Source organism: Bos indicus x Bos taurus, chromosome 5 (assembly GCF_003369695.1).
Source record: "Bos indicus x Bos taurus breed Angus x Brahman F1 hybrid chromosome 5, Bos_hybrid_MaternalHap_v2.0, whole genome shotgun sequence".
Classification (NCBI taxonomy): domain Eukaryota; kingdom Metazoa; phylum Chordata; class Mammalia; order Artiodactyla; family Bovidae; genus Bos; species Bos indicus x Bos taurus.
Genome location: NC_040080.1, coordinates 81,701,828 through 81,728,500, shown reverse-complemented (window position 1 = coordinate 81,728,500; position 26,673 = coordinate 81,701,828). Strand labels below are relative to the sequence as shown.

Sequence of the window (26,673 nt, the reverse complement as noted above, 5' to 3'; positions counted from 1 at the left end):
ATAGAATGCAGCCATAAAAGGATCAACAGCATTGCAGAAGAGTGTAAAAGACCACCACTCCACAGAGCTGCTGCAGGGGTTCCACAGACATGTGATGTACATTTCTTTTTAAAAATTTCAGTAACCTGTTATATAAATGTGTTCTATGTACTAAATAGGGCTTCCCAGGTGGATAGTGGTACAAAATCCGCCTGCAGTGCAGGAGACACACTGGAGATATGGGTTCAATCCCTGGGTTGGGAAGATTCCCCTGGAGGAGGAAATGGCAACCCACTCTAGTATTCTTGCCTGGGGAAATCCCATGGACAGAGGAGCCTGGCAGGCTACAGTCCATGGAGCTGCATAGAGTCTGACATGACTGATCGACTAAGCAGCAGGATCAGTGTGCATCAAATATTCACGTGCACAAAAGGAAGATGATAAAGCTTACTAATTTATTTTGCTTATTAGTTCACTTTTTTTTTTTTTACCACTTCAAAATATAGTAGCAAATCCTTCATTTGTATTTCTCCAACATAGTGAAAACATTCACATGGCCTTAGCAACATTATTTAGTCATCATTTTCTCTCTTCTACCTCTGCTCTCACATAATAGTTTTGCTCCCAAGCTACACTCATCAAAACCTCTGTAGCCTCAAAAACTGATCTGTCGAAAATAAGATCTGACCTAGAAAGCCTGGGAAAGGAAGACACACTGAGCAGGCCAGGCCACGGAATGTACTTCCCTGGGCCCTGGGGGGAGAAATCCAGGGAATTTCAACGGAGTAACTTACCTACCTTCATGCTTGTTAGGCTGCACGGTGTTTGGGCTCTCTGACTCCAAGTCATCGTATGACAGTAATCCTGGATGAGTTTTTCTGCAGATTTAAGCAGACCACCTGATCTGCCTCTTGAGAAACCTATATGCAGGTCAGGAAGCAACAGTTAGAACTGGACATGGAACAACAGACTGGTTCCAAATAGGAAAAGGAGTAGGTCAAGGCTGTATATTGTCGCCCTGCTTATTTAACTTCTATGCAGAGTACATCATGAGAAACGCTGGGCTGGAAGAAGCACAAGCTGGAATCAAGATTGCTGGGAGAAATATCAATCACCTTCTGAGGTGCTATGCAGATGACACCACCGTTAGGGCAGAAAGTAAAGAGGAACTAAAAAGCCTCTTGATGAAAGTGAAAGAGGAGAGTGAAAAAGCTGGCTTAAAGCTCAACGTTCAGAAAACGAAGATCATGGCATCTGGTCCCATTACTTCATGGGAAATAGATGAGGAAACAGTGGAAACAGTGTCAGACTTTATTTTTTTGAGCTCCAAAATCACTGTATATGGTGACTGCAGCCATGAAATTAAAAGACGCTTAACTCCTTGAAAGCAAAGTTATGACCAACCTAGATAGCAGAGACATTACTTTGCCAACAAAGGTCCATTTAGTCAAGGCTATGGTTTTTCCAGTGGTCATGTATGGATGTGAGAGTTGGATTGTGAAGAAGGCTGAGTGTCAAAGAATTGATGCTTTTGAACTGTGGTTTTGGAGAAGACTCTTGAGAGTCCCTTGGACTGCAAGGAGATCCAACCAGTCCATTCTAAAGGAGATCAGCCCTGGGTGTTCTTTGGAAGGAATGATGCTAAAGCTGAAACTCCAGTACTTTGGCCACCACATGCGAAGAGTTGACTCATTGGAAAAGACTTTGATGCTGGGAGGGATTGCGGGCAGGAGGAAGAGGGGATGACAGAGGATGAGATGGCTGGATGGCATCACCGACTCGATGAACGTGAGTTTTAGTGAACTCTGGGAGTTGGTGATGGGCAGGGATGCCTTGCGTGCTGCGATTCATGGGGTGGCAAAGAGTCAGACACGACTGAGCAACTGAACTGAACTGAAGAATTATAACATGAATAGTCTTTTAAGAACAGAAAGGGATATGATTTCTCACACAAGTGGTCATTCAACCCAAAAGACTCTGTCATGAAATATTTCACAATAGTGAACCTGAATCATCTTGTTTTGCTGTAGGACATGTGATAGTATTCTTTCTTCATCTTTGATATTTGGCACTGAAATTTGTTTGATATGATTGATAAGTGGACAGCTGCTGAAGGGTTGGAGTGTATACCTAGTCTAGAAATGACAATGTGTGATATTTTGGGAGCAAAGAAAATGGCTGTCCTCTTCAAAAAATTGTGAGCTGTCAGGCTTTCAGATTAAAAGTGTTTTGATGATGCAATGCAAGACGTGGAAGCAAAGAGAAGCCAGAGTCTATTAGAGATGTATTTGAGATCAGGAGTCACTATTTACAAGGTAGATATGTTCCTAGGATTAGGCCTATCAAGCTGATGAGGAATTAGTTACATTAGTCTATATCAGGTCTGCTGCTGCTGCTGCTGCTGCTGCTAAGTCACTTCAGTCGTGTCCGACTCTGTGCGATCCCATAGACGGCAGCCCACCAGGCTCCTCTGTCCCTGGGATTCTCCAGGCAAGAACACTGGAGTGGGTTGCCATTTCCTTCTCCAATTCATGAAAGTGAAAAGTGAAAGTGAAGTCACTCAGTCATGTCCGACTCTTAGCGACCCCATGGACTGCAGCCTACCAAGCTCCTCCATCCGTGGGATTTTCCAGGCAAGAGCACCGGAGTGGGGTGCCATTGCCTTCACTATATCAGGTCTATATACCTTCAAATAGAATAAAAATTTGGGTTTACTACATTTTAAAGTCTTATAAAATTTTTAGTAATATTAAAATTTTTAATATTAACTGTTCCTTTGTTTTTTACTTCTGTAAATTATTCATAAAATGATTTTAAAGAGGAGGGTGGCAGTCCATGGTGATGGCTGTTTTTCTTGGTGTACTGATGGTTTAAACATGAACTAAAGTTCCTTCCATCATGGAGTAAATCCTCTGTCTGATTTTTGAAATCACAGCACATCCTTTTTTCCTTCTTGGTGCTTTTGACAAAAGTTACTTTTATTTATTTAGTTATCCTTTGTGTGGCTTCTCTCCCATATATTAAGGAAACACTTTGAGGGTGAGAACTGTGTCTGTCTCGTTCACAGTGAATCTCCAGCACCGTGTCTAGTGTCTGACACGTGTGGATGTGCAATATATTTGTCAAACAGTGGGGCTTCTTTATAAAATCTTCCTTGGTTATATTTTTGGACTTTTGTTAGCAGTGTATCAACAGACTTACAACAAGTTTAAATTTTTGGTTTAGTTTTTTAACTCACTTAAATTTATTATATTGCTTCAATTTACAATATACGTATTTTAGTGTTTTGCAACAGATTGTATCTTTCTCAGCTATGAATAATGTTGCCTCCTTTAGAAAAGAATGAATAATTGCTTTATATCTTATTTATTGCCTATCCAGTTCGACAAAACTAATTTGTGATGAGGTTAATCAAGCTTAAAATATTTATTTCGTAATATTCAGCACATAGAATTTTTGTTGCAGGGTGGTTGGGGTGGAGGGCAGAGACATAGTTAGAAACGGTATATATCAAGCCACCATTAACCAGTCTCCTACCCACATGAAAAGTCAAACAGCTCCTAAAAGTACTTTGTTCTGATGAGTAGGAGATATCCATAAATGTTTGTTGAAATGTTCCCTCCTCTTTTTTTAATGTTACAGGAAATCAATTTTTAGGTTACAGGAAAGCAAAAGAGACCTGTCAAACTTTACATAGTCTCTTTGACCTATTTGTGATGGATACATAGGGAGACATGGAGATCCCAAAATTTTGGAATGCCATATTTTACAAGTTACATCAAATCATGACATATGTGAATAATAGAGTACAGTTGAGATATGTCTGGATAGCACTTGTTTTTCTAACTGGGTGACCTTTTTGTCCTCCTGATCACAGAACCTTCAGGATTGTAGGTTTATTGTCAAAAATCATGAATGATAAATTGCTGAACATAAAAAAGGCATACCATATACATACCCTTCCCCTAATATCCTAACTATCTCCCATATCCTATCTCCCACCTCTAAAATCCCCTGCTCTCCTCTAGATTTTTCTCACTAAGTAGAAAATGGATCACAGTTAAACCTAAGACTCTAGAGATAGGAGAGCTTTCTTTTGAATAGAGCATGGTGAAGGTGAGTCAGTTTATGATAGGCTGAAAAGATGGTCAGAAGCTGTGTTCCTCCTGCCTTCATTGAAGGCTCTTTAAAACTCATTCAGCCATTAGAGAGCAGCGGAAAGCTTGTTCAGTAGTTAAGCTACGTGTATACACATGTTTTGTGCTTCTTTCATCCATAGTTGTACCACATCAAATAATCCTACAAAAGAGGAGCAAAGATGTAATTTTTAAGTGAAAATCAACCATCTAATTAAAATAAGAATAAAAGAAAGAATTAATAGGAAAATCTAGGATTAAAAGAGAAAGAGATGTAACTACTGAAAAACAAAAACAATATTTTTTGAGGCAGAAGAGAGCAATATAGAAAGTTTGTTGGTGCTTAAAAACTAACAAAAAATTAACAACAGACAGATAGTGCCAAGTACACAGATTACTGGTTGCTTGTGCGACACTGGTCTCACATTTCCACTTGCCCCAGGGACACCTTTTCTTAAATTTTATAAAATCCACAAGCCCAGCATGACCAGCACCATCATTTCTAGTTTGTTGTGATGGTCTTCGAGCTTGTCCCCCGATTCCAGTCTTTCACCTGACCAGGCCAGCTAGTCTTTCTTTCTGTGTTGTGTTCACCTTGTAGGAGAATATACATTTATTATTTTTATTCTTACCTCTGAGAATATGACACTTAGAAGAAATCTAGATTCATAACTTGTTTTAAAATATTGATTTATTTAACTCAACCTCATGGTTTTATGGAGAAAATCATTCTCTACTGACTGATATGCTTTCCTTTTCAGATTTATGGGCCATATAAAAAGGGGAAATGGTTCTAGAAAAATTCTGGAGCGAGAACTTGTTAACTATGAAAAACACTTGGCAGCAGTTTTATTGTAAGGTTCATGAAGTTGGGAATGAGTTTTCTAATTTCTTTCTTACGTAAACGTGGGAGTGACTGAGGAACTGTGTCTCGTAAGCAACATGTACCAAGTTGGAGACAGATACTGATGGGGAAGGGGAGTGGTTGATAGTGTTGTAAAAATATTAAGTACCTAACCACAACACAGCAGTTACATTCCTAAAAACTTAGTGATCAGAGAATCCATGATTGAGACAGTTTCGTCTTAAGGGAAATACTGTATTGAGGTTAATAATGAATCCAGAAAAACCTAGAAAAATATTCAGTTTTGCTTAAAAACAGCACTAAATAAAGAGAATATACATGATTATATATCTGAAGTTAGTGATAATGGCCTATAAATAACTAAAGTCAATTTATTGATTGATGGAAACATCAGGATTTCTACTCTAGAATGTGAATTTTTAAAATTTTCCAGTTTATTGTAATTCAGTTTAAAGTTTTTATAAATTTATTTTGTATTCAGTTTTAGGTTTAAGGGAGTAAGAGTACAAACTGTAATAAAGGAAGTTATGAAATTCAGACACCCATAATACCTTGGGAGAGAAATGATGACCACACCTCAGTTGCATTATATAGCTTGGAGTGACTCTCAATTTTAGGTGACTCACTGTTCACCAGGCACTAGTCTAACCAAATCTTTATACAACCTGCCACACCTTTGAACTCTTTCTTTTCATACCCTAGAATAATTAAAAGAGAAATTAATTCCTGCTGCTTTTGCCTTTCACTACTTGCTTGCTTCTATGTAGTGAGTGAGTGGTTGAGCCTGTGAGTATGCATAGAGACAGTATTCCTTTCCTTAAAAAACATCTTTGTGGGTGAAGGGTGGGAGGGAGGTTCAAGAGGGAGGGAACATATGTATACTAATCGCTGATTGTAAAGCAGTTGTCTTCCAATTAAAATTTTTTAATAAATGCAAAAACCTTTCCTCGTTAAACCTGATTTTATCATTCATTCATTTTTCAACAAATATTAGGTATCTAGTATTTTCCAATACTATGCTAGGTACTAGTTATCCAGTGGTATATAAAACTGATATTGTCTCTTTCTTTGTAGAGTTTATACTCTAGATGAAGAAAGAGACGGTGAAATTAAAATTGCAATTCCTTCCTTAAAACTCCCTGAGTTCCTTACCTTTTTTTCTTCCATAGTATTTATCCACATCTAAGACTTTATTTTTTGTTAAATTTCATCCACAGAATACTGGTTACATGAGAACAAGCAAGAATTTCTGTACGTTTTGCTAAGGGACTGTGTTGGTTGAGAAGTGGGAAAGGCACGTTTAATTAGTCACCATGTCCCCTGATTCTCTGTTTCTTCATTCTGTCTTTAAATAACCCCACGGCTGCTTCCTTTTAGTTCAAGCCCTTTGTATTTTAGCCTGATCTATTAAAGTGGCTTTCCCTGCCTCTGTAATACCTTTCTCTTCCACATTGCTGCCAGTAATTTTTGTAAAATTCAAGTCTGAATTTCTTCAGTGAGCTCCCATCTTTAAAGAGTAAATCAGACTCCTTAGCTTTGCATTATCAGGTTCCTTCATATCTTTTTTCATTTCTCTGCTGCTCCCTGCTCTCCATCTTAAAGTCTTTGTTGCAGTAATGTTAATATATTACACTCCTTCAAGCTTCTTTGCAAAGTGTGGTGGCTGGACCAGAGGCTTCTGCTTAACTGGGAAGCTATTAAAAATGCAGATTTTAGGGTCCGTCTGAGACCTACTGAATCAGAACCCAGGGAGCAGAGCTAAGCAAGCTAAACAAGACTTTCTAGTAATCCTGATGTACCTTAAATTTGAGAACAGTGCTTTAGTTCTTTTTCTTTTAAAGTTTATTTCCTGAACAAGCTCAGCCAATAATATTTTCATCTATGTAACTCTTGATATGTATCATTAACCCTGGTATCTGGGTTAGCCCTACTTTTTTTTTTTTAATTGAATTTATTATTTATTTATTTATTTTTTACTTTACAATACTGTATTGGTTTTGCTGTATTCTGGACATCTTTCCTGGATATCCTACCTTTACTTCAAACTCTGTTGGTTCTAAACAAAATTCAGTATCCATCTATTAAGATGTTTTATATACTGCATTTCCTGTTTCCTCCTTCAAAGGATTCCTTCCTCCTTACAGCTTTGAAAGCTAGATTGTGCAGTATTTTCTCTTTGGTTTCTATTTTGTCTTGCTTTAGAAGAACAGAGGAAAAAAAATGTTTTTAATAGCTGTGCTGACCAAAAGAGGGTCAGGATTTTCCAGGCAATAGATTACTGTTGTTTGTAGACCATCTGTTATGATTTATTTTTATCTTACTTTTCCCTGTTTTGTTCTCCCATCTTTTTTCCCCTCTTTAGTAGTCTTTCTCATTTTAAGAGACTTAACTTTGAATCTTGACCTCAGCCTCCCACACTGTACCATAAAGTTGGAGGGATCCTTGACCCTGGGCTAATAGAGTGACAATTGGTACCAAAGGCTGTAGTCAGGCAACATTTCATCTCTCTTGGTACAGTTTTGCAGTAGGTTCTCAATACATTTATTTATTTATTTTTAATAAGTAAGCTAGGCAAGTCTCAAAAGACTGGGAAGATCTCCAACGTTAAAAAAGCACAGTGAAATTGTGGCTAGATAGGTAAGGAAACTTAAAGACTTTAACAATAAGGAGAAAATTTACTGAATGAATAAACGAATGATTTTTAAAGAAAAGAATAGCCACTGTCACAGATGGTGAGCTATTTCCTTCTCTGAAAGAGGAGGGATACATTTAGATTTTATTTCAGTGTAAACTTTCAAATTTAATTTAAAAGTTTCATGTTTGTTTATATGTTTGCTTCCCCATGAGCACAGTTTGATATACATTTTTAATAATTTTCATGTCAATTTATGTGACAGTTACATTTTAATTGTTCGACTATATATCTTGGGTGATAACTTTGAACTGTTATTATAGTTCTATTTTTGTTGACTAGGAAAGAAATTATGTGTGTGTGTATATACATATATAGATCTGTTAAATTGCACATCTGAATTACCTTAGATATGAAAATTTTTATATGTGAAAATCACAATATATATCTATTCTCATAATTTGAGGTAGTCTCATAAAAAATCATGTTCTTAAATTATAGTAAGAAAAAAACCTTTGTTTTTAACATGCACACAGGAAACCTCGACCTGTCTCCCAGTTGGTTGCACAGCAGGTTACTCAGCAGTTTGTACCCCCTACACAGTCAAAGAAAGAGAAAAAAGATAAAGTAGAAAAAGAAAAAAGTGAAAAGGAAACAACTAGCAAAAAGAACAGTCATAAGAAAACCAGGTAAATTTGAAGAGTGTTTTAATGGTACTTTTGAAATAGTAAAATTAACCATTTAATATTGTCTTTTAACACTGATATATAAAGTAGAATATGAAATATATAATATAGAAATAAAAGATTTCATCTGTTTTACTATGTCATGAAAGTATTTTTTCAAGTTGAAGATATATTAGAAATTAAATATGGAGGCCACAAATACAGGCTTAAGTGTGTGGACACTTTCTGCTTTTTGTTTTTGTTTTACTAGATTAAAAGACATTTGTGTTTGAACTATTTCTTTTTCACTCATAAAGCCAGGAGTGATATTCACAATACTGAACAGATATTTGCATGAATTCTAACCAATCGGAATGGTTTTGGGTCCTGGCAGAGCAGACAGTCACGATGCCCTTATCGTAAGTGCACATCACTGGAGTGGCAGCCCTCCATCTGACTCAGCCTTAGCTGCTGTCAGCTTCCTCTGTGATGCAGCTGTGACTGCTGTTCTAAAATCTTTACTGTAGTAAATTGATAAGCTGTTTGCCAAACTGAGATAAAGTTATAAAAGCACAAGTAGGAGACCATTACTCCCAGTATTTTTTGTCATGTTGAGGAAGATTCATGAATGATTGGCTTGATTAATGTTAATGATTTCAAGCATTTAATTATATTTTTGCATTTAGTTACACATGAATAGAGAGCTTTAAATATAGATGTACTTACTTTGTCATTTTTACTTAATTTAATATGCACTGCATGCTCAGAGACTTGGTAGAGAGAAAAGCTAGTTAAAAATTTTATCATCTTTTGTGTTTAGGCCAAGATTGAAAAATGTGGATCGGAGTAGTGCTCAACATTTGGAAGTTACCGTTGGAGATCTGACAGTCATTATTACAGACTTTAAGGAGAAAACGAAGTCCCCGCCTGCGTCTAGTGCTGCCTCTGCAGATCAACACAGTCAGAGTGGCTCCAGCTCTGATAACACAGAGAGGGGAATGTCCAGGTCGTCTTCACCCAGAGGAGAAGCCTCATCACTGAATGGAGAATCTCATTAAAGTCTATTTTCTCCAGTTTCCATCACTTCTGTCATACCATGCAAATACACAGATTATGCCAAGAAGTACCACATTTTCATGACAAACATATTCGTGCACAATCCATGATTTGCGTTTTAATTAAAATAGAAATTTGTTAGAATTCGTTAGGTTTTAATTGCAATCTGTGCCTACCAAACATTTCCAGACTTAATGTTTTGGTCTCCACAGTTAAGCTGCCATGAAAATGTGGTTGAGTTATTCATTATGCAGTGTTATTGGTAAGTCTATTTTCACTTTTAGTTTAGTGAATTCTAACACATAATTCTTGAATTCTCTACTATTGGCATGTAACGAATTTAAATTTTTATAACATAGTGCAAGCTGCCTAAATATGTATTATTTGAGAATTGTGAAACAAATAGTTATATGTATACAAGTCAAAGATCAACTTAATCAACTATTGCTGCAACAGAATTTTCTTAATGGATATCCTCTTAAATACACCTGCTGGTACTTGGTGTGGTTAAATAGGAAGATTGTTATTAAATAAAGAATTTGTATGAACCATTGCCAATGTTTTTGACACATTTTACTAAATTATTGTTTCTGAATTATGTTTTAGGTTTTATCTGTTTTGGGGGGATTTGCTTATCTTTCAAAACATTCATTTATTGTAATGTTTACTAGCAGACTAGTAAACAATAAAACATTGATTACGTAGCTTTATAATTCAGGTTTAGTGCTATTGTCATTGAACACTGGTATTTTCTGTATTGTATAGAACATTAAAATTCAAGTAATTATAAGCATTTGACGAAAACAGAAAAGAAAAGCTGTAATTTTAAGAGCTGCAATTTTGGAAAAGCTTTAATTTAATAATAGTTTTATCACTGTTTCCTTGCCCCAGACTTATCCAGGGTCATAGGAGTATGAATCTAATTAATACACAAATGGGAACTGTTGCACAGAACCAGGAAATAACTAATATTTAATCAGCTTAATTGGCCTCTTTATTAAATATAACAATTCTTATAAAAATTATAGTACCCTATTTTCAGAGACACTTGCCAGTTTATGCATTTATCAATATCCTAAAATTAAAAAAATATTTACAGCCCCACTTACTATTATGTAAATTTACCAATAAAATATTTTTATGACTACAGATTTTGCATTTTTGTTTGCAACTAATAAAAGTGTTTCATGTTGTCTTTAAAAATCAAACTTAGAAACCACACAGTACTTCTTAAATTCTAGGGTCTCCTGCTTTCTCTTAGCCATTTGTTTAATACATATTTACCTGTAGGAGACTTTTGAACTATAAATGAACTTTAAATCATAATGTGGATACGAAATATCACATAAAAACATCATGATCACATTTGAAGAAAGGAAACTGTAGACTCTGACAGTTGTGATATTTGGTGGTTTCATGTGGTAATGTAACTTTTTGTTTAATTGCAGTACTTTTTACAGGCACTATGGTACTGTCTTTTTGTAAGATGCAAGTTGTGAAATACAGTTAATTGCATACAGTAAAAGTCTGTGATTAAAACATTTATATACCTCATTCTTTAGTGTTGTTAAGTGGAAGAATTTTGTTTTTAAGATACTTCCAGTGGAACCCCAAATAACTGGTATGTTCTTTTAAAACATGAAATTTTAAAATTTTATTCTTTTTCACATGTTTCAAATGTTTTATATATATGCATATATATTCATTTTTTAGACATAGTAAAAATTGCAAGTATTAACTGTAATAGGGAAAATATTATAATATTTAAGTTAGAACTACTCTTTGGAGGTACTGGGTCTTCTGATGATGATCAAATACTTTCTAGATGTATTTTAAATGGACTGCAAGAGAGAATAATTGGACAGAAGATGGGATTTTACCTGAACGGAGCATAGTCATCTGTGTGAATAGTAAGGAGACCCTGCAGCATGGAAATGAAGAGTGCTAACTGGCATCTGGCATTTTAATCTCTTGTAGAACCTAAGGTAGCTTGAGTTAGTCACTCCAGGTCATTTCCTCTTTGGTATACAGGGATAATGATAATCATGTCTAGCTCGTAGTGTTGTTGGATTAAATGTCAATCCATATGCAATTCTTAATAATTACCTGATCCATACCCAATGCTCAGTAAAGGTGAGCCGTTAACTGTCTTTATAGGTAAAATCCCATTTACAGAAACATAATGCTTTTTGGGTTTTTTTTGATAACAAAAATTATTTCCATGCCTTCTTGGATGACTGAAAGGAATTGTGTTCTACAGGTTAAACTGAATTTTTACACCAGATGTTTGCTCTGATCCCAGATGAGCTGTCTTTCTATAATTAACTTGATGATATGTATTATGAGACAAGAGAAATGAGTTGAGTTGGCTACTTTGACATTTTGTTTTCCTTTCGTTAATTATAGTTACGTTTATCTGCCTTTGTTTCACCCTACCTCAAATACACTTCCAAACCAGGAGACAGACCCCAATTCTATAAATACTTATCTCTAATGTTCAAGTATGCAAAAAGATTCAGAGCCTGGGCTTAAGGTATATATTTAGCTCTGTTTCATCAATTTACCTTGTGGTTTTAATAGTGGATTCTTTTAGCCAAATTCTACACAAAAAGAGCATTTGGATGTTTTTCAGAGTTTATTAGCTTATTTTGATATAAGTAAGAGTGAAGATATAATTTGAGGCGTACAAGAATACATATTCTTAAAACCTTTTATATTACACAGAAATAGTTGACTTAATAACTTAAAGGTTTTATTTTTATTAAATGCTTCCTAAAATTATAGTGATTATAGACAAAGTGAAACCATTTAAAAAGAAAAGACCTCAGCTTTTCTAAGTTGACATATTTATTACCATTTTTTTAGACAAAAGTCCTCATTGCCTGACAATATTGTAGTTTATTCATAGTATATGCATTTATGCTGAGTGGTCCAGAATTTTTAGTTTCCACTGACAGTCTTATTTTACCTGTTTCCTTGGTCTGCCACTTATCTCTTTCCTTAAATCTTTTAAAGACTTGAAGTAGGAACTGGGCCATTAATAGAAACTTCTGTACTGTACTTTGAAAATTAAGTGAAAACAGTGAATGTGTATGTTAAGAATAATCACAGAGTAATACTTTGACTTAGCACTGGCTCCCCTCTTCAACCACAGGCACCTTCAGGTGTCTGGAACAACAACGGAAATGTAGAAAAACTGTAGAAATGTCATCAGTGACAAAATAGCCGAGCAGAATCAGGAGACAGCGGAGGTTACAGAATACACGACGTGACTGATCATTTTGTGAAAGCAGAAGGAAAAAAACATTCCCTGGCTATTGAGGGTGATGAAAAAGAAGGTCCCCTAATAACAGAGGCAAGAAAAAATGAGGGAGGCAGAGAAAAAGCAATAATAGTAGGAGAAATTAGAAAATGGCACATTGGAATGCAGTTGATGACAGCAGAGAAGAACCACTAGGAAGGGAGAAAGAGAACAAATAGAAGAATTTGTCTTGGAAAGTCTCTTGTCTTGGAAAAAATTTTAAAACATGATAAATCATCTTCATAATGATGCATTGTTCCAGTTGTGTTTACTAGAGCAGCAATATGTGAAATAGCTATAAAATGATTTTCTTCAAAACCAGTTCACTTTTAGAAGCGTCATAGAGAAGATTTACCTTGAATTATATGAACACTTTGCTGTCTTGAATCACAGCCCTGCTAGCCTGGATAATCTAAATGTTAAACTTTTTAATACAGATTTGTATTTAGCCAGTGCAGGTATTCCTGCCTGTGCAGAATGGGCCAATTCTGGAGCATATTAAATGTCATGATAAGACCAGGTCCATATGTACTAGAAAAATCAAGTAGAGCTCTGGAAGCTTTCAGTTCTCTGGGACATGTTTCATGTTCTGAATTGCTTTTTGGTGGTGATTTCTCTCCCCTCCTTCAGTGAAAGTTGTAGACTATAGTTGCTGTTTGATCACTACTTCCAGTGTTTTCCTGATCTTGATTTTCTTTATGTTGGTATTCAGTGAACATTTATTGAGTATATTTGTGTGCTAGGCACTGGTCTGGGGGTTGATTTCAAAGAGGACTAAGATGTGGAACTCTCATACTAGAGGAGAGATCTGTAAATATAATGCCATTACTTCAACACTAAAAATACATATACAGAAGTAACAGAGAAGAGGGAGTGCTTGCCACTTTCCTTTCCTTCCTAGAAAATTCAGGCTTGGCCTGAGTGCCCACTGTGAGTCCACATTGATATTAGGATCTCACCTTGATAACTTGCAGCTGATAATGTTGGATGTTAACCAGTAACTTTAGCCAGCTACCATTTCATCACCCTAGCTTGAATTTTCAAAAGTTAGACCGTAAGCCATGTAATGTGAGATTATTATTTTCCTGTTCTAATGTTTAAAAGTCAGTAAACCATTGAATGAGATCTCTTGTTGCCTTTTTGTGAGGATATTGAGGAAACATTACATCTCTCAGAATCTAAATGAGAAATTTTGTTCAGACCTGTTTCAGGAAGAGCTTTACTTCAACCTGAGAAATCAATTTGCGTGTTTCTTATGAACAATGCAAATCACTGACTGTTTTCAGTGTTTGCTTTAGTTGTGAGAAATCTCAGATTAAAATCAGGCCTACTTTTAATATTTAGGTAGAACTCAATCATCTGTGTATTTGTATTCTGACTTGTTATTTTTGATCCAACTATATTTTTTTAGATTCCAATTTTTATCTACTTAACCTTTTTCCTTGTGTTCTAAAGTTCCTCAAATCTCTTCTGTAAATAAGGCTAAATAGTAATACTTAAAAAAAAATATCAAAACTGCTTAATTTTAGTTGTAAGGATAAGCCCCAATGTGAAATTTTCAGGGCAAGTATCCAGTAAAATGCATCCAACTGAAATTCCTGTAGAGTGGAAATAATACACAAGTTTGGTAGGTCTTCAGTAAACATCCAGGGAAACCTGGATCTGCTGATTTACCTGGAAGTAGGGAATGTGAATGAAAGTTACTATTTCATCTTCATATTTTCATCAACTCTTACAAGAGAATTCAGAAGCTAAACTGGGTACCAAGATTTATTAATTTAAACTTTTTCATGTGTATTATTTTCACTGTTTTAATTCAGACTAATAGAAACAATGAGGTTAGCCTGTGTTTAGAGTTGGGATACTCTTATAAAACCAGTTGGGGAGAAGACTCCTAAAGAACCAAAATGTAGTGAGAGCATTAAAAAGGAAAGTAGGTTGGTTTCAAAATTAAAGAACTGAGTGATCTGGCCTTTGGTCGGAGAGAGAGCTTTTGGTCTTTAATAAGAGATATATGAAAGACTATGATGTTTTCAATATACGATAAGTAAATAATGTAAGGGACACTTAATTAGAACAAAAAGAATTTTTTAACTTTATTTAAAATACAGAAATGAGAAAAAAATTTCAACATATGAAACCTATTAATATTTTTAAAAAAACATACGACTGTTTAGGATGTAATTTCTATATAGAAAGGCATATAGATAACAAGAATTCTGACTTTATTTTTCAACTAAGCACTGTACTTCTGAAGTGTAATGGTATCAGAATTCTTTATTTTCATCTTTCAATTTGGAGGAATCTGGGTCCAGATGGCATGAATGTTTTAATTCTTATTTTCCCCATGACTAAATTTCCCTACAAATCTAGACTTTTAATTTCACTGACACTAAATAATAATAGATTGTAATCTGTTAATGGGAATGGAGAGTTCCTGTAGATTTAACCAGGGAGGATTATAAGGATGGCCCATAGGATATTCCTTTCTCCCATCCCCACTCTGCCTCTTCATACTCTCCTCCTTTGTGGGCAGAAATAAACCAGCTGAACTCTGGGATTATTTGGGAGTGAAAAATGAAAGTGAGAGCCGCTCAGTTGTGTCCGACTCTTTGCGACCCCATGGACTATACAGTACATGGAATTCTCCAGGCCACAATTCTGGAGTGGGTACCTGTTCCCTTCTCCAGGGGATCTTCCCAACCCAGGAATCGAACTGGGGTCTCCTGCATTAAAGTGTCACCATTTATTAGTTTTCCACTGCCACTTTTTTCCTAATCTTTTTGCCTACAGCTGAGTTTTTTGAGCATGAAAATAATCACTTTACTCTTTCATCTTCCCCCTTACCCTACCCTTTTTCCGTATTTGCTGGTCTGAATGAACACAAAATGAAATTTTTTGCTCCAACTGACAACATAGTCTTCCAACTTTTTCCTCCAGTCCAACAAGGTCTCTAGGAAGTGGCTTGTGAAAAAAGTAATTTCACTAGAGGCCAAGAAGAGGAGAGAGTGGTTTTCACTTTCAGTGTGAATTTCTGATTCTTTGTGCTCTGCAACTAATCTGATTTCTGTTTCTTTGGTTGTAAATTTAATTTGTCTTATACCTTAAGACCGATCTCACAGATTTCCATGTAATATCTTTTTTTTTCCTTTTTGCTTTTCCTTTTAATCTGCATAACTTAGTTTAGCATTTATTTGTTCATAGTGAGATAGCTTGGAGAAGGCAATGGCACCCCACTCCAGTACTCTTGCCTGGAAAATCCCATGTACGGAGGAGCCTGGTAGGCTGAAGTCCACGGGATCCCTGAGGGTCAGACATGACTAAGCGACTTCACTTTCACTTTTCACTTTCCTGCATTGGAGAAGGAAATGGCAACCCACCCCAGTGTTCTTGCCTGGAGAATCCCAGGGACAGGGGAGCCTTGTGGGCTGCCGTCTATGGTGTCGCACAGAGTTGGACACGACTGAAGTGACTTAGCAGCAGCAGCAGCATGGTATAAGGGAAAAAAACAAATACACAGTTTGGATCCTCAAATGTTCCCATTTGAATTATGGATCTTCATTATTAGCCATGTGGTTAATGAACTTCTCTAAATTTCAGGTTCCTTGTTTTTATTAAAGAATAAAATAACATCTATTTCATATAGCTGTTATCAGGATTAAGTTAGATTATGCAGACCTTTATAAAGTGAAAGTTATATAAAAAAAGTCTTTGAGCTTTACTCTGAAAAGGTGTAGAATTTACCTTGTTCCTCATAGGATATCTTTTTTAAAAGAAGTACTGAAATGTAGAATTGGAAAAGAAATGTTGAGCAGAACCTAAATTTGCTCTAGAATGACTTGGGAAAGATTTTTAAAATTTCATTAACTTGAGTGTCTATTATATATCCAACATGTACCAGGAGCTGCATGAAAAATCAAGATTAATCTTTTGAATATAAGATTGTTGATACTGGGATTATCCTGAATCTGAGAGTTTTCCAGGTCTGGAGAAGGTCTCTATCTCCATAATTTAACCAACAACCAATGTTGCTGTTTTTAAATTTCTTTTCATCCACCTAAACTTAACCTTTTTGACAGAATGAAGGGAAAATCCAAATTGATTAAAAATGTGAATATAGCCAGCCTGTCATTAGAGAATCAAGAGGGTGGTCTAGAGATGCCAAAATAGACTTAAGAACATGTACATACACAGAGTAAATGACATAAATGCCTAACCGTCATGACATAATATTTTAAATCACTTGCAGTAATTTACAGTTGATTTTAGAAATATCAATATGTATGAATCCTGGAAATGATCACAAGTATTCACACAGCTCCTTATACTCCAGGATAACCAGTTAGGACAGTGGGTGGGTAACACAAAAGTCCTATCTAGTTTTGGAATGCCATATATACTTTTTCAACAATTTCCTTTTTAATTACAGGATTAAAAGGGATCTAAAGGTCTAGAATCCTGATGTCAAGTAAAAGGATGATTGTGCTTCTCGATATGCTCTTCCCATATATTGTGCAGAAATGAATACTGCCATTCCAGTATTTTAACATTCTCTGGGTCATTAAATTATTCTTTATTATATTTAGTTTGTTGCAATAGAAACAATCGTAGTTAGCATCTCTTTAAACTAAACATACTTTGAGTACTAGCTCGTACTCTAGTTTCTTGTTACAATATCCTTTAGTTGTCTTTCAAAGTCTATTTTCTGTTCTTACAGATGCTTTTATTATCCATCTTTGTATCTCATTAAGTTTCTATTTATTTCTCTAAGAATTGTAAGGTGTAGTGAAAGGATTATTGTTGCTGTTTTTACTTGCCTGTCTCCCCTTTTGGGGGCAGTACAGAATAGCCCCTTGTCTGGCATGTAGAACATATTCAATAAATGTTTATTGAATGAATAAGTGTATGTTTTCATTCTATTCATACATCTTATCAGCATGCTAGTTTTACTTTTTTGTTAAGTAAGGCAAAAAATTTAATCCTTATAGGGGGAGAAACTGAGGCTTAAATGTGTTAGTAAGTAGTTCCCATGGTCACAGAAGCAGCACTTATTTGGTGTAGGGATTCCAAATGAAGAAGTACTACTAATTACACAGCATTTCCCAGTCTTGTTTTGCATGGCCAAACTCTTCCAAGCTTCAACTGCAATTTGAACAGTTTAACAGCATGATTTTTCTCCATGGAGAGAGAGAGAGAGGGAGTGTGTGTGTGTGTGTTTAAAGCCTCCTTCCTTTCCCTCACTTTCTGGCACTGTAGCTGCCTTCTGGCTCGCTTGCTCTGTCTCCCAGCCTCCACACAGTAGCCAGAATCTGCCCTCCAAAAGGCAGATGTTACCATGTTACTTCATAACTTAAAACACTCTCAGTGGTTCACCGTTGTCTGCCAGATTACCTTCAAACTCCTTGGTGTGCTGAACAAGGAATTCAGATATCTGGCCCCTTCAACCTCCAGTCTTATCGCTCATCATATTTTCTCTTGCGTTTGCTTAACTGATGGTATCACACTTCTCCCAGCTCCCTGAACACAAGAGCCTGTTTCACTGATTCCTCAGCCTGGAATGACTTCCATTACCCCATCCAAGACTCTGGGGCCAGTTTTGCTATACTCAAAGATTGACAAAAAACAGAAGTAAAACCTATGAATCACTGAAGTATTTACCAGTAAAAGTGTGTCGTGCACACAACCAAAAGACAGCAAACTGGTAACACTCAAACCAAAATATGCAATGAGGCGTAGGGGTATATTGTTACCAAGCAGTGTCTATAGTGTGAAGGCAGTGAGTGTGTTGTCTTTTCAGTGATTGGTTAAAACATTACAATTTTTTCTTTTTTTTTTTCAGTTTAAACTTCAAACATTGAATATTTTATTCAACTGCTTTTCTTTCTTATTTCTAAATTCTTTTTATTATACAAGTTTCAGGTGTATAGCATTATAGGTTGCACTAATAGTAAAGAACCTGCCTGCCAATGCAGGAGATAGAAGAGACCTAGGTTCAGTCCCTGGGTTGGGAAGATCCCCTGGAGGAGAACTTGGCAATCCTCTCCAGTATTGCCTGGAGAAGCCCACGCACAGAGGAGCCAGGTGGGCTATATTTCATGGGGTCGCAGAATCCCTCACGACTGAAGCAATTTAGTAGACGTTCTGCAAAGGCATCACTACCATAAGTCTAGTTACTAACCATCACCATACAATTGACTCCCTTCATCTATTTGCCTATGCCCCCGGGAGAATTTACTTAAATGAAAAGGGAATTGGTTAGTGGTTACCTCATACCAGTTTTGGGGACTTAAATATTTAAGTTATACTTATTATTTTCAGATGTATAGGCAAGAAGTGACGCAGATCAAGTTAAACTCTTATCCTGCAAAATATGCTAAATTAACCTTTGCTTGTATGACCCGGTTTTGTCTGGTCAAGGAATTTGCAAGTCTGGTCTCTGTTTCATTTGACATTATTAAGTATCTCCTGACCATGCCCGCAGGTAGAACTGGTGCTCCTTTCTGTGTGTACCCACACCTTTACAGGCTTCTATCCTAACGTCTGTATGGTTGTATTGCACTTACAAATATTCACTGTCCCACCCCCATGCCCCAACTAGGGGTTTTTGTGCTCCAAGATACTCACAGTGCTTGGCACATAGTGATCAGCTATAAATGTTCAATAGATGAATGGCGTGAAAATAGGGCTGAAGAAGAGGGAGAAGGACTGGAAAGCTCTCTTTAGGGGGATATTATTGCAAATGGTGAGTTGTGAGCTGGTTCATAAAGGAGTAAAAGCTTGGACCTTAGTCTTACAGGAACTTAAAACCTCGATGGGAGGCGGAATATGCATCCTCAACAGCATTAGGCATCTGCACTCGATTTCTGCGTGAGAACGGCTCGAACCAACTCTATTACAGGATACTGGAGGCTAGGGAAGTCGCTGCTGGATGAGGTTGGAGCGGAAAAGCGGCTTAATCAAGTGCCTTCTCAATACAAGCCGTTTTTTGTGCGTTAAGCAATTTAATCTTTACAACCATCCTATGATGAGGATATCATCTCCATTTTAGAAACGAAGAAACCCGCTCAGAGAATTTAGGTCGCTCAGCGTCCCAAACTACTGTGTGGCAGAACCATAATTTGAAATTGGGTCAGTTGCCTCCAACGCCCCGCTCATTTCGCTACACTTCTGCAGCGCAGTTGGGAGTTGCAGGGCTTGGGAGTCGCTCGCCCGGCAGTCCCCAGTTCCCAGAGCTCCAGGACACCCCAGCCCACCAGGCGCGCCCCGCCCTCGCGCTCAGTGCGCCGGCGCGTCGGGCCGCCAGCCCTCCGGGAGGGGCCCGCGGCGGAGGCGGGGTCAGGGCGCCGGGGCGGGGTGTCGGCGCGCTGGTGAAGGTGGTGGGCAGGGAGCGGAGTGGGGCGGGTGCGAGGCCGTGGCGGAGGAGGAACTTGTTGCGCTCGCGGCTGCGCGGTGCCGCTCCCTCGGTTCCAGTTCGCCCGGGCGGGCGCGGCGACGGTGGCGGCGGCAGCAGCGCTGGGCCAGCGCGATGCGGCGCTACCTGCGCGTCGTGGTGCTGTGCCTGGCCTGCGGCTTCTGCTCGCTTCTCTATGCCTTCAGCCAGCTCGCCGTGTCCCTGGAGGAAGGAGCGGGCGGCGTTGGCGGGAAGCCGCAGGCCGCAGCGGCTTCCTGGCTTGGGGGCGATGGACGCGGAGCCGGGAGAGGGGTGGGCAGCGCGGGCCCTGCGGCGCATCACGGCCGGTCGGACAGGTACGGGCGGTTCCCTCTTGGGGGGCCGGGGGTGCTGCGGCACGGGGCTCGGTACTCGGCCTGGCCCGGGCTGCCCGCGAGTCCGCCTAGCGCCTCTCGCCGCCGGGCCCGCGTCTCCCGCTCCTTTGCAGCCGACTCTGACCTTCTTTGCTCGTTTCCCTCCTTCCCTTCACCCCAGGGGTGAGCTCCGTGCTGCTCTAGCCCGAGAGCACACCACGCGTTTTGCGTTTGTCTTCTGACCTGTTCCTTAGGCACAATTCAGAGCAGTTAGAAATTAATTTTCAACTCTTACTTGACAGTTGGCGTCTTCCTTTTCTTTCTTTCTTAGGATTTGTCGAAAATAAGGGGGTCTTACAAAACCTTCTTGCTGACTAGTGGGAATTCCCTCTTGTTTCCATGGCGTTCCAGTTGAGATATTTAAACAGCCGCCTGGCGCCCTGGTTCAGCTTTCCGCCTCCCTCGTAAATGAGGCGTCTAAATTTCCTGTTAACGCTTAAAATTTTCATTATTAGCCGATCAGTTAAATCTGGAGAGAGCATTTTCTGCTGATTGTGAATTTTTCTTTAGGAAACAATCGGTCTATTGTGAAACTTAGAGCAAGTTAAGAAAAATAAGGGATACTTAACATACGTCTTTTGTGAGTTGGGATAGAGGTGTCTTTCTTTAAAAATGGGAATTTAAAAAGCACAGTGACTTAAGTGGATTAACACAAATCACTGTCAGAGTTGGAATCAGTATGAGATTTAAATGGAAGAAAGAATGCAACGCATTACGAATGCTTAAAATCTGAGCGCTCCCACTTCCTTGAAAAAGAGGCTCCTCCATTTGTGGGCAACTCTCTTGCTCCGAGTACTCTTTTAGTAAGAGGCAAAGGCTGCTTTGATCGGATAAAATATCGGATTGGTAGGAGGAGGGAGCGCAGGTCAGCTGTAGACTGTTGAAGGTTCTTCTCAAAGTTGATGGCCATTCCTAAAATGCAAAGGAACGTTTGGGCAGAGGAGCAGCACGGAAAAGCCGGACTGTCGTGTTTTTTCACCCTCTGACTTGATTACAAGGGCTCTGTTCATAAAAGCAGAACTACTTTCCAGAGCCAGGTTTGTCACTGCCTTTATCTGTCCTGGGAGAGGACAGATAGATCTGGACGAGCTCATGAAAAGCTGATCGAAGTCTGTGTTGTTCCTGTGAAGCATTTAAAGTTAAGGGAAGGAAACTGTTTTTGTATTGGGTAGAGTTGAAGAAACATTTTTGTCAAAATGAAATTGAACTATGATACTAGCATTTCAATTTGATAGAGTAACATGCATTTTTAGTGCCTTGTCTGAGATACTTAAATATTTGGTGACAAATTTTTATAAACTGTATTTGCTTGGCTAGCTAATTTTAACAGAATTACGTTATTTGAAATTCAGAAAATAAGCGCCTCAGTTTTAAAAGATATTTTATAGAGCCGTTACTGAAATCTGAAGTTTGATGTGTCAGAACCAACTAAAAGCTTTGTATTATAAGTCCTCTGAGCAGCATAACTCCTCATTTTAAATGAGGCATATATTTGAGTTAAAACTGAAGGTGTATCATTCTTTGCTAAAATGTTGTGAAATAACATTTCACCGTGTGTGCATGCATAAGAAGGTTGAGAAGAGGAACAACGTGGAAAAGCTGGATTGCTTGGATCGCATGATTTGATTACGGTCAAGAGAATTCCTAAAAGATACCAGGCTCTTTTCATTTTAGATATTATCATTTATAACATCTTTTTAGACTTCTCACAGAGTTCAGTTTTTTTTGGCTATCATGGGATATGGAGTAGGCATTAACCTGCTTCCAGTGTATAAATTGTTTAGCCAAGATGCAGGGAGCATCAGTAGTGGACCAGAATTAGGAACTGTGTATCTTCTGCTTGCTCTGCCAGTACTCCTGTAAAGCTGCTGTGAAAAGACGCTAGTCTAGATAGTGTTTAATCAGTGAAAAATGGGGCTATGAGGCAAGCAACGTCTGTTTTTTCCTTGGTAGGACTTATCAATTACATTCTTACTTTTTTTTGAAGCAGTCTTAGCTCAAAGATTAAAACTACTATTTCTCTCTCTCATTTAACACAAGGGATTACAGTTGTATCTAATAGGTTCCACTGGTCAAATCTTAATAGAAAATATTCATTGCACAGTATTCCATGATAACAAAATACTTGTAAACGTCCTTTCACATTCTCAAAGTAAAAAGTCGAAAATGATGGAAACAGTTTTTCAGTGAAATTTATTATTAATTAGTCATTTTGTTTGAATCCATTGTTTTGGTATTTAGAAAATGGGTAGATCTTAGTGTCAGACAAACCTGTGCTGTCTTTCTGGCTCTGATTGCTATGAAACGTTGACCACCTTTCTGCTTTACTTTTCTCACCTGTAAAATATAGTTTATATTTACTTTAATAGCTCAAGTCGGTAAAGAATCCGCCTGCAATGCAGGAGACCTGAGTTCGATTCCTGGGTCAGGACGATACCCTGGAGAAGGAAATGGCAACCCACTCCGGTATTCTTGCCTGGAGAATCCCGTGGACAGAGGAGCCTGGCAGGCTACAGTCTATGGGGTTTCAAGAGTCGGACTTGACTGAATGACTAAGCACACAGCACACACACAATCAGAATTCTTAGTTGTCAGTCATCAGAACCCATTAAAACTGACTTAATATAGTATTATATATAGACTATAGACTATGTAATAATAGACTATATATATATATATGAGTCTCTCTGTCTCTCTATATATAGTATTACATATAGACTTATATGGGTTGTTAGAAGGAACAGGAGAAATGCTTGCTCAGCCATAGGAACCTCAAGGGCTGAGGACTCTTTCTCTTCTGCTGTATACAGGCTTTGTTCATGCATCTTTCCACTTCTTACAGTGTTTCATCTCTAATCTCAAGTAAAAATTCTAGAAAAAGACTCTCTTTGGACTTGCTTTGCATCACATGCCCATCGTGGGCCAGCTGTTGTTGACTGGAATGGGGACCTCTGATTTCGTGGGCTATATCCCTTGCACATCTCTACTGCAGACAGAATCACATGACCGGTGTAGGAGAGGAGTGCTGCCTCAGTGGAGGGAAGTGAGAGACTCTGAAGCTGCTAACTATGGACAGACTGTGTTACAGGTATTCGATCTACAGCACTTAATATTACCAGGTGTCAGTAATTCTCCAGAAGGAATTAAACCATTTTGTAACTACATTCTCAGGATGAGTAATTTCTCACCTTTCACTGATGAATCCTGGTAGTGGCGAACCAAGAAACTACTAAGCACTTCAAGTGATGCCTTTTCTGGACTGTCCTACCCTTAGTGTGAATGACTGTTACCTTGAGAGGTAGGCACCTTACTTTCCTTTGCAGATCTGGTCAGGCCATCAAGTTATGGTTTCTGCTGGGTCCCAGGAACACCAGTAGGATATACTGAAAATGTAGGGTGCCAAGAGTCAGGGCTTTGGAAACAGGCTTCAGCTTTGCCCCTTATTGACTCTGTTAACCTTGAACACATTTCCTCATCAGTTACAAAGAGGTAAGAGTATCTATGATAACTGGGTTTTTTGGTGGGAACCGAAATAAAATAGCATGTGTAGATTACTTGGTGGTGCCTAGCACAGTAAAATTAGAGCTAATTCAGTGATGGTTTTGATCATTTAAATTTTAAGTGATTTTTTTTTTTTCTTGATTTCTGACCTTTGAGGAAAATTGAGGCCCCAGTCCAGACCTACTAAACCAGAGTGCCAGGCAGTGGGGCCTGGGAATATATATTTTAGATATGTGCTCCAGGTTATTGTTATAAAACCAAAGATTGATTAAACCATTGATTTAACTGGGAATCATTTGACCACTATTTTTGCACTGTTGTTTTCTGGGGGAGAATTTTCTTCCCTCTTCCTTGTGCTTATTTTTGAAGAGGAGAGGAGTTAAACAGTGAACAGTGAAGAAGGCTGAATTATTTACTAAAGCCACTTTAATCTCTGCTTTGTTAATGCAGCGACATCTTATATAAAAACCAGTAACTTTGCACCTTGTATTTCATTTCATTGAAGATTACATTTCATGTATTTGTAAAGTGCTTAGCACAAACTTAACTAGTAATTAGTTATTCTGTGATTTTGAAAAGCGAAAATGATTAGGCAAGTGAAAAAATGTGTACTTTTGATTTAGAAATCCTATTTTAAAACCTTAAGATTATTATCTATGTGTCATATCTGTTGGAAATACTTCCCCCAAACATGTTGACTTAAATTTGTTTTTGGAGTGTATACTACGTGAAGTTCAAAATTTTACTGTATTCAGATTGGCAGGTTTTCCTTTTCTTTTTACTGTTGTTGTGTAGAAAAACTTTCTATCAGTGGGATTTCCCCCCCCCCCCCCCACCGCCCCTTTTTCTTTACATTTAAATCTTTAATTCAGTTTTTTTTTTTTTGGATAGAGGATAGGTTGTACAGTGTGATGCTAACCTATTTTTTGAAATAACTGTTCATTGCCATTTATATGTAGACAATTCTTTCTCACTTCCTGACTATTCCTGAAACTAGATATTTAAGAAGAAGAAAACTGATTAGAGCTAGAAACTAATCTAACTTGTCTGAAGACAATTTTTAGGTAAAAATGAGCTGTGCAGGTACTGATCTTTAAATAGTAGTGGTCAGAACCATGGGAATGGTCTCCTTACGTGGCTGTGAGCATCTTCGTTTCTCTCGCAGTCACAGTGAAGGTATCCGTTCATGCCTTAAGGTGCATCATTGGTGAGGCACCTCATTGAGACATTGTTATGCTGGATATGCCTAGACATATCCCCGACTCTCCTCAGTATGTATGGTTTTCACTAAAGCCTCATGGTTATCATGGATGTTTTGAAATGAAAAATACCTTTTCCAGTTGAATTTAAAAGTATAAGTGACCTTCCACTATTGGATTTAAGTAAATTTGAAGTTTGAAAACTGTTATCGTGGAGAGAGTTATTACTGTTTAATGCTCTGTTTATCTCCAGAGGGTGATGCCTCAGTTTTTAAAACATTTTTCAAGTACTGAAATTTGTGACCTGTTTGTTTTTTTAAACTTTTGAAGTAAATGTAAATTTACAGGAAACTTTGTGGACATCCCATTTAATCTTCACTCAGTTTTTCCCCAGTAGTGACATCTTACGTGAGCTTGGTATAATACCTCTATATCTGGAATATATGTGTATGAACGTAGTGGAGTACTGGAACCCTAGACATTGACATTGTACAACCCATACACCATCTCCAGACATCACCAGTTTTACATACACGTGTGTGTGTGTAGTTGTATGATGTTTTATCAATAGGTAAAGTTCATGTCACCACCCCCACAGTCAGGATACAGACTGTTTTATCATGAGAGTCCCGTGCTATCCCTTGATCAGTTTGCGTCTAGACAAGCCACCTAGTTAGAAACATTAAGCCTATGAAGTAGGAGGATGAGCCTTAGTAAAGTTTTATTTCTGTCTGATCCACGGTGGAAAAACTTTGCATTTATGAACTTTACTGATTCTGGATATCATTACTTACTGAAGACATACCTATTTGGCTCAGCTACAGTTTTATTCCATTAAATATATTGAAGTTATCTTTTTGAATTTTGTATATCTAATGTTCCATTTTTCAGTAGTCTTAAGGAATAAAAGCAAAAGGAACTAATAACTAGAACTTGGATAAGTACCTTTACTTCTCCAACATTTTTAAGATTTTTTTTTTTCTGGCCTGAAAGTGCAAGTACTATCATCGCTAGTTTAGTTGCTTTTCCTAATTTATTGTTTGTAGTGAGGGTTACTGGTATGTAATGAGTTCTCAGTATGAGTTTCTACTTTTTCAGTCTTTAAAACCAAGTTTTCATAAGTGAGAGAATGTAAGCTTGGGAGATAGAAAACTTAAGTAAATTATGTCTCCTCTTGCCAGCAGCACCTCAGTGTTTTATGTGTGTGTGTGTGTTTTTTTTTTAAATAAGGAAAATGTATAATCACTAATGGATATGTTTTATATTTTCATTAAAGAAAGAAACAAAACATTCTTCCTATAAACTGTGTTTTCTGACATTGAGTTATTTATGGTCAAGAAACTTAGGTAAAACTTGACATTTTTTTCCCCTGTAGTTTTATCTGCATTAATCAGTTTACAGTGGTTACACGATCCAGCAATTCCTCTTGTAGGGATACGTACTCACACTCAAGAGAACTGCAAACATATGTTCACTTTAAAATTGTACATGAATCTTCATAAAAGCATTATTTATAATAGCCAAAACTATCAATGA

General features: G+C 37.6%; 2 protein-coding genes across 5 annotated transcripts in view; both read left to right on the top strand.

The window, feature by feature from the left end:
* Positions 1 to 17,532, top strand: part of YAF2 (YY1 associated factor 2) — an 86,951-nt gene extending 69,419 nt beyond the window's left edge. For 2 of the 3 annotated variants that reach the window (XM_027542596.1, XM_027542598.1), the window contains 2 exons: positions 8,149 to 8,301; positions 9,098 to 17,532. In XM_027542596.1, the coding sequence (XP_027398397.1) occupies positions 8,149 to 8,301; positions 9,098 to 9,335 (391 nt within the window). In that variant the 3' untranslated portion in view covers positions 9,336 to 17,532. Of the gene's footprint in view, positions 1 to 8,148; positions 8,302 to 9,097 lie in introns of those variants that run through there. The other variant, XR_003511191.1, reaches the window with a different exon arrangement.
* A 2,556-nt stretch (positions 17,533 to 20,088) lies between these two features.
* GXYLT1 (glucoside xylosyltransferase 1) overlaps positions 20,089 to 26,673 on the top strand; it is a 51,746-nt gene continuing 45,161 nt past the window's right edge. Inside the window, exon 1 of one of the 2 annotated variants that reach the window (XM_027542594.1) lies at positions 20,089 to 20,380. In XM_027542594.1, the coding sequence (XP_027398395.1) occupies positions 20,160 to 20,380 (221 nt within the window). In that variant the 5' untranslated portion in view covers positions 20,089 to 20,159. The remainder of the gene's footprint in view (positions 20,381 to 26,673) is intronic. The other variant, XM_027542595.1, reaches the window with a different exon arrangement.